The sequence below is a fragment of the Numida meleagris genome, chromosome 1 (genome assembly GCF_002078875.1).
Source record: "Numida meleagris isolate 19003 breed g44 Domestic line chromosome 1, NumMel1.0, whole genome shotgun sequence".
Classification (NCBI taxonomy): domain Eukaryota; kingdom Metazoa; phylum Chordata; class Aves; order Galliformes; family Numididae; genus Numida; species Numida meleagris.
Genome location: NC_034409.1, coordinates 75,637,845 through 75,652,785, shown reverse-complemented (window position 1 = coordinate 75,652,785; position 14,941 = coordinate 75,637,845). Strand labels below are relative to the sequence as shown.

At 52.3% G+C, this 14,941-nt stretch overlaps 1 protein-coding gene across 2 annotated transcripts; it reads left to right on the top strand.

Moving 5' to 3' along the window:
• ENO2 (enolase 2) lies at positions 38-9,501 on the top strand. Of its 2 annotated transcripts, XM_021395901.1 has the most exons (12): positions 38-305; positions 3,109-3,200; positions 4,121-4,216; positions 4,485-4,543; positions 5,572-5,641; positions 5,783-5,916; positions 6,730-6,952; positions 7,211-7,408; positions 7,535-7,736; positions 7,914-8,022; positions 8,154-8,212; positions 8,537-9,501. In XM_021395901.1, the coding sequence occupies exons 2-12, from the start codon at positions 3,116-3,118 to the stop codon at positions 8,604-8,606; spliced, it is 1,305 nt and encodes a 434-aa protein (XP_021251576.1). In that variant the 5' UTR covers positions 38-305; positions 3,109-3,115; the 3' UTR covers positions 8,607-9,501. The 2 variants fall into 2 exon arrangements, with proteins under 2 accessions (XP_021251576.1, XP_021251582.1); XM_021395907.1 differs by lacking the exon at positions 4,485-4,543.

The following is a 14,941-nucleotide window of genomic DNA, read 5'->3' as shown; positions in this document are numbered from 1 at the left end:
CCTATTCCCTAGCTCTCTCGCCCTCATCTGTCTGTGTCTATCCCCCGTCTGTCTCTCTCTCTTTCCCTCTCCATCCTCTACGTGCTGTTTGCAAAGCTTTGCTAAATCCTGACTCATCGCAGCTTTGGGTCACATGCTGCTGTCCCGGCCCTATCAGGGGCGTCTCCATCCTGCTGCCGCCGCCGCCGCCGTTGGCTTAGAGGACACATCATCTCCCCTTGAGGTCCCGCATCCCTCCTCAGCTCCGTCCTCTCTCCTCTCTACCAGCACTTTCTCAGTCTCTCGTTCACCCCTGCTCTAGGAAGGTAAGTGTTTCCCCGTGGCCAGCCCCCCCCTCACCGCATGCGTGCCTCTGCTCCCCGCTCCGTGCCCTCCAAACCCCACACGCACTTGAGTCCCTGTAGAAAAGGACCGCTGTGAGCGGCATTAGCAATTAAACTCCCCTCACTTCCTCCACCTGCTCCTCCCACCCCTTTCTCCTCACCCCCACCCTTCTCACTTTTCTGTCATATTTTAATTTCAGGTACTCCCTCCTTCCCAATCCCCGGCAAGGATCATTTCAGATATGAACCTGGGGAATTTCAAAACGGGAGGGGGCAACCGGCAAGCGTAGGTGCTGCTGCCAAGGGCACTGCGGAGAGAGGCTGAGAGGGAGCTTTACCTGGGGGAGGGGGCTGGCAGCGGAGTGAGGTAAAGCTCACTGGATGCTGCTGGGGAAAGGACCCAACCTCGGAGCAGACCTCTCCCAAACTACCGAGGTGTCGACGCAAACACGAGAGCGAAGCCCAGTCCCGGGGAGAAGGAGGGAGGAGGAGGGATGTTTTCTTATCACCGCCCCACGCCGCACAGGGTGAGGGGGGGGGCAGCAGGGGGAGGAGGTGACAGTCAAGCAAGCGAGAGCTGCATCAGCCGCGACACTGCAGCAGTGCGGGCTTCCAGGGAGCAGTGCCTAGCCCGGGGGGAGGGCAGCAGCAGCGGGTCCCCAGCACGCGGGACTGGTGGCTGCGCCTTGGGGAAAGGACTCTGCAGTGCTGGCCTGCTAGGAAGGGAGGGGGGAATCGCTGCAGTCAGGCAGTGGGGTCAGGCAGTGTCCTGGCGGTTTGCGCTGCGTGAAGCAGTACCCGTGGGAGGCATTGCAGCAGCGCCATGCCAGGGTGCCCTGCTCAGCCCCTGCTTGAGCAAGGCAGCCCAGCCTCCAGCCTGGCTGCTCTTCTCCTCACTGTGTCAATGGGTTCCCGACTATGGCTCTGTCCCAATCCCTTATCCCAGCTTATCCGCCTCTGACCTGCTTTCAGGACAGTGCAGCTGATGATAGGGATTTCAGAGTAGTTCAGCAGAGGCCAAGCAGAGAGGGAAGTGGGGAAGCCACAGAAGTGGAGAAAATGGTGTAGAGAACTAAAGAGGAAAGAAGAGATCCAGTAAATGATGGGATGGAGCCAGATAGGTTGGATTTGGGCTTGTAATTTGGCATCCTTGGAGGTGGTTCAAACAGGAGTAGGTGGATGAATGCAGAGGGATGTAACCAGAGCCAACATGATCGCGTAAGCACTGCATCTGGCGCAGGTCTTGTTGTCAGTCCCCTGCTGTGCCATGGGTTACTTTGACAGGAGCATGGCCATGGCACTGCTGTGAAGAAGCTCACAGCTGTGCAGGCATGACTCTGGAGGAAGCTCCTACGGTGCAGGCCAGATGGCATTGACGAGTGCCACCAGTGTGGCTGAGGGGGATCCCAGCCCAGATGGACACTGTGGAGGGCCCCACATAGGTTCCAGAGAGCCCTGGTTTCCCCCCACTGAATGTCCCCAGCATCGCAAGCTTTTGCTAAAACTTAGAGAAGTGTGATTTCCCCACACCCAGTGATTTCCATGTACCAGAGGCCGTGGGACTGGGAACATACTCTGGCTTCCCCAGCCTGTTTCTTAGCCCTTCTCCTTGCCATGACACCCTATTTGCAGCACCCCCATCAAACACACCTGTGCTGAGCGCTCAAGTCGGCCGTATCCTTTCCCACAGACCAAGGCATGATTCTGTCTGGAAAAAACACTGACTGCTCCATGCTTGCCTCTGGGCCTGGACTCCACAGTGCATTTTGCATGGTTCCAGCTCTGCTCAATTTTGAATGAATAAGCTGGGGAGCCAGGGGCAGAAAGCCCAGTGAGGCAGGGGTAGCAGTGACAAGCAGTTGGCAGGTGCTGCCCACTCCCGGCAAGGCTGCTCCCTACACTGCATGGCCCTGCGGCCTGCTGGTGGACGCAGAGAGACTTGCAAGGCCAGCTGCGGGGAGCAGGAAGGTGGGGTGGGGGGCAGACCTCTTCTGGAGAACCTTGGGAACGAATTTCAGCAAAAAATGCCTCTCCCAAACTGCTCTCCTCAACCACAAGCCTGTTTACCGCTCCAGGTTTCACTACCAGTTCTCCTCACACATGCCCCTGTCAGGGATGCCTCAAGGTCCTTTGTGCCTACATTCCTCTGGTGTGTTGGGGCCATGAGCTGGGGTCAGCCTCAGCATCCTGACCCACCCAGTTTCCCTCCACTTGTCCTCAGAGCTGTTCCTCCCCTTCATCAGGTGCCACAGCCTCCTGCTGCTCAGTCTCAGCTCGTCTGGCCCAGTCCCTGGAGTGGGCTACAGCTGTGCCCTGTGGGGTGCCAGCTGTGGAGGAGTGAGGCAAGGCCAAGGCAGGTGCTGCCCAGGGCCCAGCAGGCCCTGTGAAGGATGAGAGGCTCTGGGAACCCTGATGCTGTGGACCCTGTAGGTCAGCTGTGCTGGGAAGGGGGCACGCGGCTGCCACACAGGACAGGAGGGAGAGCTCCCAGTTTGTTATCTGTAGTGAAGGGATAGGATTTGTCATCAGTTCCTGAAAAAAAAAAATGTGGATATGTTCCCACTTTCTGAGCTTAGGATCACATTTTTCACATCTCCCCTCTAGTCTAAATTTCCTTGAGCCTAAATTTCCTTGGAGTTTGAGCTTCAGCCTCTAACATAGATCTTTGTTGAGCATCCTTTTCTCTGCCTAGACGTTAGAAGGGTGAGCATCAGGTCCTGAGGACAGTCTGAGATCTTGCAGAACAGCTCAGAACTGAGCACGTCCTTTCCTCTCCTCTTCACAGAGTCAACATGGCAGTTGAGAGGATCCATGCCCGAGAGATCCTGGATTCTCGTGGGAACCCCACGGTGGAGGTGGACCTGTACACACACAAAGGTATGGGGCAAAGATGAGAGATGAAGGGGCAGTCCTGCCTTGCCAAAGGGGCTGGATCTGCACAGCAGCCAAGAGCAGGGAGGATCTCCCGCTGAAGGTGCTCCAGTGAGCAACCAGAGACATCAGGCCAGGGAGACAGACCTTCTGGTGTCTACCTGTGGTCCTGCATGACATGCACAGTGACTGCTGACTGCTGTGCACGTGGCTTGCCCCATCTCTGATAGTAGCAGGGACAGTTAGTTTCATTAAAACAGACAGTTTTACCTTCTTGTCCTATCCACACAATGCTCTCCTGCAGCTATACTTTCACTCCTGGGGCACATTTGGATGTGCTTCCCTGGCCATGCTCTTGAGGCTGTGGGAAGATCTATTCCTGAGATATGTGTACAATCATGTATGTGCAATCATGGGTTTCATCTGGAAGAACTGCAGCTACCTTGGTCTGAAAGCTAGGTGGGATGAGCTATGAGGAGTATGAGTGACCAGAGCAGGCCTACCAACCAGGCTCTTCCTCCTTCACTGAGGCAAAAATCTAGCCCTGGACAGAAGGGGAGGAAGCTTCTGTCAGCTGTGAGTAGGGCTGCCTGTGGAAGGGTGCAAGCAGGGGTACCAGGACAAGAGATTTCTTCATGTCATTTATAGTTCTGGGACTGACACAGACTTCTGCATGGCTGAGATCCAGGTGTCCCCATCTGGAAACACTGGGTGGACTTCCTTCTGTCAGACACTCTACTATTCTGCCTCTGAAAGGTGTTCACCTCTGAGACAACCAGCCATGAGCAGCCAGCCAGTGGGGCCATCTGTTGGCATAGGGGGGTTCCTCTGTCCTTTCCTTACAGTAGAATAGAGGCAGATGCATGAGGGCTTCCCTTCCTTTTAATCCCCTGCTCTACTCATACCCGTATTTTGCTGTCCCTCAGGCATGTTTCGAGCAGCGGTCCCTAGCGGAGCATCCACTGGTATCTATGAAGCACTGGAGCTACGAGATAATGACAAGTCACGTTTCCTCGGAAAAGGTGGGGAGGTGTCTGCTCCACACCCTGTACCTGGGGCTGCCACACATGGGGCTTCACCAGAGGGTACCACTCATCCACTAAGGAAACGCGCCCTCCATGGGACCATGCAGGCACAGATCCAGTGTCAAGTGAAAGATCGGGCCTCAATCTTCCCTCTCTGTTTCCCCCTCTCAGCCTTTCTATTGGTCTTCTCCCTCCCTCTCTTCATTCTCTTCTTTGCCTCAACCTTTGTCTCTCTCCTTCTTTTTCTGTCTATTCCCTTCTTTAGGGGTCCTGCAGGCCGTGGATCATATCAACAGCACTGTCGCCCCAGCTATCGTGGGCTCTGTAAGGATTTCTCTTTGTTCTTCCTTATTGAACGCTTACTCTGTTCCGTCTCTTTCCACCTGATCTCTGTTTCTGCCTTTCTTCATCTCACTGGGTTGACAGACGTAGTGCTGCTCTCTGTGAACCCAGGCACACCCCTCCTGCCCCCATGGCTGTATGCAACCGCAGGGATCTTTTCTCTGGGTGGAAAGGATTTAACCCTACCTGGCCCACTGCTGCATCTGTACCACCTAGCCTGTCCCCTCGTTTCTTTCTGTAGAGCTCTCTCCCTTTTTCAGATGTGCTGCTCCTCACTTAATCTCATCCACATGTCTGCTTCCTCACACCCATTTGTCCTCCCCTCTCCTCCAGCCCTCATGGTGTCGTGAGCAATGACTGTACCCATGTGAGGTCTGGCAGCCCCCCCACCACAGTCTGTGGACTTACAGTGCTGTGATGTCACATCTGTAAGCCCTTTATTGAACCTGCTCTGAAGGGACTTCAGCTGATGTCACTCACTGAAACCCATGCAGCTTGTGAGGAGTCTGGCCGAGAGCCCAGCGCTCCTCACCCCTGAGAACTTTCTGTCCCGGTGGAAGGCTCCCTGCACTGGCCCTAACACTGCTCTCTACCTCACTCCCAGGGACGGCTCCATCTCGTTCACATCCGCTTTCTTGGAGTTGAGCATGCACTGTTATGCCTAGCTTATATGTAGCCACAGCACCACAAAGCTCCCTGGAAGCAGCCAAAAAGCTGGGTAAATCCTCAAGTGAGTGCTATGTGCTGAACTCTGTGTGGCCGGCCTGGGCTGCTGCTGATCCCTTATCTAATGTGGGTGCATCTACACCGCACTGCAGTAACATCACCATGATTACCTTACCTGACTATATACCAAGGCACTAATTTCCAGCTTTGTGTGTATTTACACTCCCACAAGCTGAAAAAGGTCCATGTACCCCCAGCTTCTCCATCAGCACCTCCTTCCTTGTGTGCCAGAGCCAACATCTCTCCTCAACATCCCCTTCTCAGGATCTCTTTCTTTCCTCCAGGGCCTCTCTGTTGTAGATCAAGAGAAGATAGACAATTTGATGCTTGAGATGGACGGCACAGAGAACAAATGTAATTTGCTATTTATTTTGGTCTGGGAAGTAAAGAGCATAGTGGGTGGAGGGAGGGCTGAAGGCTGGTCTGGCAAGGGCACTTGCTGGGCATGAGGGCAGTGCCTGAGAACCTCAATGACTTCTTGTTTTTTTTCCACAGCCAAGTTTGGTGCCAATGCCATCCTGGGTGTTTCACTGGCTGTGTGCAAGGCAGGAGCTGCCGAGAAGGATGTCCCCCTGTACCGGCACATTGCTGACCTGGCAGGCAACTCCGATCTCATCCTTCCTGTGCCAGTAAGAACCCTCCATCCTTGACATACTATTTCAGAAACTTCTAAAGATACTTCAAAGAGTGTGTTAGATAGAGGAGGTAGAGAAGGAAGGGATATAGGACCAAAACACCAGATGAATGCACTGTAGGAAGCAAACCAATGCCCAAGCTTTCTCAGGGAAGGACTCACAAACAAAAGGCCTATTCCTGGAATGGCGTTTAAGGCTCTGCCCTCCCCACCTCCACAGGGGTAGAGGGGAACTGGAAAAGACTCAGGAAAGGATAAGAGATAGACCAAAGTCATGGGCCAGCTTTTGTAAAAGGAAGGGCTATGTAAAGTGGGAGTTTTCCATGTGGAAAATAGGAGCTGAGGAGGATACAGCAGACGTTGTGGTGGGGGTTCACTGGAGATCAACCACTCACTCCTACTGCAAGAGCCAGAGGGCATCGTGTGAACCCTCTGAGGCACAGTTCAAAACAAGGCTAGTTACCCTGTGAAAATCCCTCACAAAGCATATTGTGGATGCTAAAATCTTCTTGGGGTGAAGGAAAAAGTTCCTAGAAGAGAGACTGATGTAGCATTGCTGAATGTGCAGATAAACACATATAGTTTGGGAGAACTTTGAGAGAGAAACAGGTGGGAAAGTCCTCTCCAGTTGTTTGCCACTATTGGAAGTAGGATCCCAGGCTGCACATGGCTTTGGTCTGACACACTGCAGCTGATGTGTTATCTTACTCTATGGGATGTGGTATATCATGAATAGACATAGTGACCCATCTGAGAGCCTCGTCAAAATGGATTCCTTCAGCTGTAATTCACTTACAAACTCTTCCAGGCTTTCAACGTGATCAATGGAGGTTCCCATGCAGGCAATAAATTGGCAATGCAGGAGTTCATGATCCTACCTGTAGGAGCTGAAAGCTTCCGCGATGCCATGCGCATTGGGGCTGAAGTCTATCACAATCTCAAGAGCGTCATCAAGGAGAAGTATGGCAAGGATGCTACTAATGTGGGGGATGAGGGAGGATTTGCCCCTAACATCCTGGAAAACAGTGAAGGTGAGAGTTACACGTTGATGAGATATCCCTGCCTGCAATGCTGTGACCAAGGCCTTTCTACGCCCAATCCTTTCATCCTTTTGGATGTGGTCTCCACAGTCCCCCAGCATGTTTCTGTTATGCTCTGGGCTTCATTCTCTCTTCTTCATTGCGCCATCAGACTCACAGTGGCTCCTGTTCACAGGGCCTTCCTAGGAAATGTTTCCACTGGAAGTCAGAGCTCTCTGCACAGGCTGACTTCAACTCTCTTCCTTCCAGCTCTGGAGCTCCTCAAGGAAGCTATTGACAAGGCTGGCTACACAGACAAGATTGTCATCGGTATGGATGTGGCAGCCTCTGAGTTCTATCGAGATGGCAAATATGACCTTGACTTCAAGTCCCCAGATGACCCAAGCCGCTACATTTCCGCAGATGAGCTGGGTGACCTCTACCAAAGCTTTGTACGTGATTATCCAGGTGAGTCGCTGTGCTTGGCAATGGGGAGTCAGCACTGGTGTTGCAGACATTGCAGGTGCCTCTCTACCATTTTGGGGGGATGGGAAAGAAGGCAGCTTTGACTTGTCTCTTCTGTTGTCCATTCAGTGGTTTCCATTGAGGATCCCTTTGACCAAGATGACTGGGAGGCCTGGTCCAAGTTCACAGCCAATGTTGGGATTCAGATAGTGGGAGATGACCTGACAGTGACAAACCCCAAGCGCATTGAGCGAGCTGTTGAAGAGAAGGCCTGCAACTGCCTCCTGCTCAAAGTCAACCAGATTGGATCTGTCACGGAGGCCATCCAAGCGTGAGTCCACCCTGCTGCCACTGTTGTTCTGTGAAAGAGCTGGCGATGAACTACAATGAATAGACTTGTGTCTCTACCAGAGCGTAGGATGGGAGGAGGGGGGTCTGGATCTCATCCTGTGTGCAGGCAGTGGGTATTAGAGTGGCAGCTGCTGACTACATTTCTTGCTTCTTGCAGCTGTAAGTTGGCCCAGGAGAATGGCTGGGGTGTGATGGTGAGTCACCGATCTGGGGAGACCGAAGACACTTTCATTGCTGATCTGGTCGTAGGACTGTGCACTGGGCAGGTACGTGAAACCTAGGGTGTGCACAGGCTTGGAGGAAAATGAAGAGGTGAGAAGCAGTATCTGTCCTGCTTCTCCCTCTGGGGAAACTGGTGCAAGTCATAACGGTGTTGTTTTTGGGAAATCCTTTACAGATAAAGACGGGTGCCCCCTGCAGGTCTGAACGCCTGGCTAAATACAACCAGCTCATGAGGTAAGGGGCTCCTAGGGTAGGAAACAGAAGTGAGAATGGAGGGTACGTAAATGGAGAAGCTAGAAGCACAAGGGCAGAAGGAGCTTGTGGTAGAAATGTGAAGGGAAGGTGCAGAGGTGAAAGTAGGAACCTGAGGAGATCTCTGGATCCCTCCTTGGCATGGTGGGATAGCAACACCCCCCAGCAGCTAGCTCCTCTGTCCCTTTCAGCTTCCTGGCTGTACATTATCTCACAGGTACTCTGGTACCTTTAATACATCGCCCCACAGTACTATGTGCTGACCCATAGCAAGGGCCTGACTTTTGCTGTCTCTCTCTCCTGCAGGATTGAGGAAGAGCTTGGCGATGAAGCACGCTTTGCTGGACACAACTTTCGCAACCCAAGTGTTCTTTGAATGTTGTCCCCCCAGGCATAGCCACCCTTCAGCTCTTTCCCACATCTCAGACTCTGAACTCTTCTTCTCACTGCTCCCTTTTTTGCTCTTTCTCCCCTCTCTGCCACCTGATTTCCTCTCACCTCAAAGCCCCACGAGTTCAGGTATCCCTGGCTAGATATACCCAGGTGAAGGATAAAAAAGAGGCCTGCACCCTGTCCCTTGCTTTGGGATCATAAGCATTTCTGGATCTAGGCATTTTGTGTCTTTTGTTCTTGTGCACATCTGAATCCCTCTGTTCACGTATTAGACTATGGGAGCATGCTGCCCAGCGTGTTTACGTTGTACGCCGAAGCATGTGCAGTGAACATATGTGCGTCGGCTGGTGTGTTTGGACAAGTGTCACACTTGTAGCTGTGTTTGAATGAGTGTCACCAGTGGCTAGCTCTCGTTGTGCGTGTGTGTAGGTGTATGTGTACTGGCCTACAGCATTATTGTGCCCCAGGTGCATTTGTGCTGAGCTGTGGTGGGATGTAAGCATCTCCTCCTTCCGTTCTGAGCACTGTTCTGTGCTGAGCTGTGCTTGTCAGCAGCTTAGTGTTGAGTGAACAATTGCTTGTCACTGGCTGTGTGTACGTGTGCTGTCAGTCTCTGGGTTAAGCGGCTCTGTGGGATCTTGTGGGTCAGCACATAGTACTGTGGGGCGATGTATTAAAACACAGTCGTAAAAAAACACATGCTCTCATTTGCTTATCTTGACCTTCTTCTCTGTTTCCATCCCTCTTGCACTCCTTCACTCTCTCTTCTGCCCATAATGTCTGCTTCACCTTCTAGACAGTCAACGCTCAGCAGAGCAACAAACTACAGAACCCTGAACTTAATTAAAATGTATTTCACACCTGAGACACTTGGCTTGGCCTGATGTTTCTCTGTGCTTGTCCATATTTGAAGAATGGGGACATTTTGCCATAAGAGCAGAAAAGGATCATACAGAAAGATAAACAAAGCAAGCAGAGGAAGTTGGCAGGAGAAAGGCCCAGATAACCCCCAACCTCCTGTCACAGCTGTCCCACAGCGAGACTTGTCTGTCCTGCAGTCAGCTGGGGAATATTGAGGGAGAGGCAACTGGGAGGGTGCGAGTTCAAACCACACTGCGTGAAGAACTTGTGCAAGGGATTTTAATCGTGCCTGCCACTAATCTAACATACCCCAGGGCAGGCCACAGGCCAGATGCCCACTTGACATCCAGTGACAGTAAAACGAAACAGCCTCTTTGTGTGCTGGGGAACGCTAAGGTCCTGCAGAGTTCCTGCTCAGCCCCTACCTGAGCATGCTGCTGCACCTTTCACGATGAGTAAAGTCAAGTCAGATTGTTCAACAAGCCCTAAGCCCCCTGGACCACTTCCCAGTATGGGCTTCCAAACTGAAAGATAACACTTAAAAAATCAACACCGGCATTTCACTGCTGACTCTTTACTAAGTAACACAGGAAAAGGATTACATTCATCAAGGAAAGACAAAGACTGTGACACGAGAGAAAAGATGGTGGGAAGGGGAATAGCGTTGAGATGAGGTTGGTTCTGGTGGGGTCACTGGTGAACATGGAGCAGATACTGGCAGCAATCAATAGCTTGTGTCCTAGCTGCAACCACCTCTGAGAAGACTGCACCTACGATCCACCGAGTCCCGTCCCACATCTCACGCACACGGGCGGTCAGCGCAGGGGTGCGGGGACCAGCACAGAGCAGCGATACCGCCGCTGCCTTCTGGGAGCTGTAGTTCGGGTATGGCCGCGGGAAAAGCTCCATTTTCCAGTGCCGGAGCGCTCGCCTCGCCTCAAAATGCGGGACCCCGGCAGGTAGGGGGGAGCTGTGCCGCTGCCCGCACTCCCGCAGGGGGCACCCGTGTCCCAGCGGCTCGGCGTGGCTCGGCTCGGCCGGGTGTTGGGAGAGGGTGGGAAGGAGCTCGCCCCTCCGGGCACAGTTGCATTTTGCAGCCGTGCAGCGTTTTGCCACTCCTGCATCTGCAAAATTGGTTTTGCACGATGGCTCTGGTTTTGGAGGGAAGTACATTTATGTGTTCGAGACACGTGTTATTTTCTTTTTTCTTTTTTTTTTTTTTTCCGTTGGTACACCTAACCAATGTTTTCCTTTGTTTTTGATGCTGGGATTTTGCAAACAGTATGGCTGAGCAATCAGGGGAGGCTTTCTGGAAATAAACTTTCTCAGCTTTTATACTCCTAACGCATCTCCCCTTCCCATTTCCCCCCCGCTCACTCTCATTTGTCTTTTTTTTGTTCACGGAAGGAGCTGAAGTGCAGAAGGCGGCGCGTTACCCATTTAAATGCAGCAATACCGTAACAGCAGGGAACAGGTGCGCTTGTGTACCTCCATGCATTGCGAGAAGAATTTGTTAGCAGAGTTACAGCCAGTGAGATATTGCCTATGGTAGGACATGTGGAAGCACCGAGGTGATGAGGATGCATTGCCTCTAAGCAGTGCCTCACCTTGGTGGCTTTTCTAAATCGGAAGGGTTTGGCTTTGACAGCCCAACTCGCCTACGAGACTGGTACGTTCACTTGGGTCTCCACAAGCGCAAATAAAGATGCTGCTACCTCTTTGCCTCCGTGGCAGACATTTGGCTACAGTTTCTTTGTGATGGAAATGCTCAAGTACTTTGTTATCCCTTACTCAGGAGGAATGCTGTAGGAGCTGCTGTCTTCTCAGCTGCGGAGCTACAACATTCATTTCCACGAGAAACAGTGAAGATTGGGGTGGGGAAGCAACAATGGCTGTTAAGGGAAACATTTGTTGGATTGGTTTTCTTGTAGCTCTCAAACAAAAATCTGTTTAGAAGACATTTTCAGAGACATGCCTCGCTGTTGAAGGGATTAAGTAGCACCAGCTCCCCCGAAGCCTGCAGAATTGTTCTTTAATAAATAGGTGCCCATAGAGGACCTGGAGAGCAGACGTCAGTGAATAAGCCTTGCTGTAGAGGACACGTGGAAACCTTAATGATGCAGAACCAAGGAATTTCTCCAGTCCCTCTCTTTAGAAGTTGTGTCTGTGTGGGTGGGCATTAAAACTCAGGAAAACAAAATCCCTAACATAGGAAGTCTTTTCTGCTGAAAAATAATCTTGATCTGACAAGAGTTCCAGAAAATTGGGTGCTGGGTAGCTCTTGTGTTATGGGATGGCCACTGCAGGGAGGCTGGTGAGGCTGGGCAGTGAGTTGTGTCACAGCCTCAGTATTTCTGTGACCAACAAACACCATTGTTGTTTGCAGGAGTTTTAGACAGCCAGCCAGGAGGTGCCATCTTGTGTGGTCCTGCTGGGGCCTGTGTCACAGGAAGCCTTCACCAGGGCATAGCACAAGCCAGAGGGCTTCTTGATTCTTCTGGACAAGGAGGTAGCTATGTGCTGTACATCTGTGCTGCCAGAAAGAGAAACAGGGCTCTGCATATTTTTACAGACAGTTTCATAGGATTGAGATGGGAAGGGTCTCCATACCAGGTTCCCCCTAGAAGCAGGGCTGGCCCCAGGGGTAGATCAGCTGCTCACAGAGGTTCCTGAGCATCTCCAATGGGAGACTGCCCAGATCTCTGGGCACCCATGTCGGTGCTGAACCATGTTCAGGGAGGAGATTTGTCCTTTGTCTAGACAGAATTTCCCTTCTTGCAAATGTTGTAACCATTTCACTGCCCATCTGTTAGGAAATATCGTCTCTGACTTTGGTATAACCTCCCCACTCTTACTCTCACTCCTTTCTTCCCCTCCAAAAAAAAATAGCTGGAGAGAGCAATTAGTCTTCCCTAACTGTTTTTTTTTCTCCTGACTGAATTATCTCCCTTAGCCTCTCCTTGCATGCCATGATCTGCAGCGCCTTTGCCACTTGCTGGTGCTCCACAGAAATTTCCAGCACCTCCTTTGTTCTATACTTCTGCAAGAAGGATGCACCACAGCCAGCCCCCCTCACTCCTCAGGCTACCATTTGTCCCCCAGAATCAGAAAATAGTGGACGGATGCAGCCAAAGAGACCCTGGGAAGCTTGCATGCTCCATCTGCCTGCTCCAAGGCAGGACCGTTGATGTGTCACTCATCTGTCTTCTGTTTGCACTGACCGCTCTGAGTCAGAGTACAGCATGGTGTTACCCAGCATCAGTTTGGGTATGAAAATGATGACATGAAAACCTTTTTAGAATTGACTTTGTGGTTAAATAAAGTCAGGGTCACCAAATGGCCTGACATGTTCCCAATATGAGAAGAAGAACCTGAGATTATTAAGATGAAATGTGGAGAGGCCAAAGCAATACCAGGCACTGTGGCTTTCACATCAGTCTTCCCCCAAGTCAGAGAAGGCTACCTTAGTGATTTGGGTATGTTTTGTTTAGCATCCAGTAAGCAGGGATTTTGACAAGATCTTCCTCCTTTCTTGAATCATCCCTGTGGCCTCTAAGGATCACACTCATTATGAGCTTGAGATGCAGGGCTGTCAGGCTCCTAAGGTGACAATTTGAAACGGCAGTGACAACTGCAGCCACGACTACCTCAACAGCAATAACAATATTCTTTATCATCTTCCAGAGCTCTGCTGGGTGAGACACTTCTTATGGCAGCTGATGCTTAAATTTGGGATTGAGAGTGTGCTCTCTGCAATGTAACACATCTGTGAAATAATCAGTATTCTGAAATGTTTCATACTGGTAATCCAAAATCGTTGAGCATTTTTGCAAACTTTGGTGGTAGCCTTTACAATCCTCTGGAAAATCAGAAAGTAACGGTGAATAAAAGCACTCCAGCATCAGCACTGGCAGGGTGGAGGCTCTCAGCAAGGGTCAAGGCAAAGAGATAGGATGAGGAGAAGCATAGATGGAAAAATGAATGACAGCTGGAGACATGAAGTACGTTTATATTGTGTTATATTGTGCAATGGCATGCTGCCTGGCAGCAGTGCTGGCTTGGGAGCAAGAGACACCAAGTCCAGGGGAAGTGTGGGCCCTGCAGTGGCATGGTACCGCTGGGAAGAGGGTGTGGAACAAAAGCTTGCAAGGATGTTGCTGGGACATTGTTAGGAATGTTTATAAAATGCTTGGGTGCAGTGGTGATTAGCACTACAGAAAAACCCACAGGGAGATTATTACATCTGCATTCAGTGCCGGGTTTGGATGCTGTACAGTGAATAATGCTCGGAGCCATGTAGCGGACAATAAGGAGTACTGAACAAATGCCCACTGAGAGCAGCATCCAGCCTGCTCACTGATGGACAGGAGGTCCTGCCGAGGAAAGGTTTTGTGACTGTCTATGTGCAAGCTACCCGCATGCCACAGCAGGAGTTGCCCCTGTGCATACAAAGTCCCTCTCCTTGCAGCTTGCAGGCACACACGGCAGCATAGCGCTTGGTTTTGCTCGTACAACCAGCCTGCTTCCAAAGTCTGAAGCACTCGGTCACTCCTAGCTTCTCCCCGGTGCTTACCAGCAATAGCTGAGCCTGCCCAGAGCAGATTGCGGCCCTGCTGTGCTGGGGTTGAGCTCTACTTCATAACAGAATCATTTGGCTCCCTACTTCCCCTTCCAGAAGTCCTCCTTTGCTTAAACTTTTTCAAAATGGCCATGCACACCCTCAGCGAGGCTGAACTTTGCGAACAACGGAGAGCAGCAGCAGCCAGCCCATTTTCCTGAAGCAGAGAGGAGCCCACACACGGGCGGGGGAAGAATTGTTCACATTTTTAACATTCTGGCTGAATTTGAGCCCTTTGTAACGGCACAGCGCCCGTGTCTCCTTTGCATCTTAAAAAGCATTTCTGGTAGCAGCCAACGGCCCCCCAGCGCCCGCCCGATGCCTCCTGCCAGCACCACAGATAGCCCACGTGAGACCTGACCCTACAGAGATGGCTACCTCGCTTCACTGAGGGGAAAAATAAGGAAAAAGGGGAAAAAAGCGGGGCACTCCCGGTCCCCGGGACTGCGCAGGGCACTTTCGAGGCGGTGCGCGGAGGAGCGGGGCCGCAGAGGCCCGGCCCGAGGCGGCCTCCTCTAGCGCGGGGCGCCGGTGCCTCTCCGGCCGCCGCACGAGGCTCTCCCTTTGTGCCGTTGCCTGGTAACGGCGCGGGGGATGGGAGGCCGCCGGCCCGCGCCGCATGCTGAGCGCGGCCGCCCCGCCCCGGGCCTGCCCGCCCCCCGCCGCGGGGAGTCCGCGGCCATTTCGTCTCCCGGCGCGGGGCCGAGCCGCGCTGGCGGCGGCAGGGAGGCGGGGACGGGCGCGCTGGCGAGCGCGGCTCGGGGGTGACGGGGCGGGGGGGGCTCGTTCTGGGCTCTTCGGAAATGGGAGGTGGCTAAGGGAGGCGGGCGGCGAGCGGG

Excerpts from the sequence above, each read along its gene's own strand:
- ENO2 (XM_021395901.1), top strand. The coding sequence starts at position 3,116 with ATGGCAGTTGAGAGGATCCATGCCCGAGAGATCCTGGATTCTCGTGGG. Across the intron at positions 3,201-4,120 it reads GGACCTGTACACACACAAAG|GCATGTTTCGAGCAGCGGTC; the intron begins GTATGGGGCAAA and ends GCTGTCCCTCAG. Across the intron at positions 7,737-7,913 it reads GTCACGGAGGCCATCCAAGC|CTGTAAGTTGGCCCAGGAGA; the intron begins GTGAGTCCACCC and ends TGCTTCTTGCAG.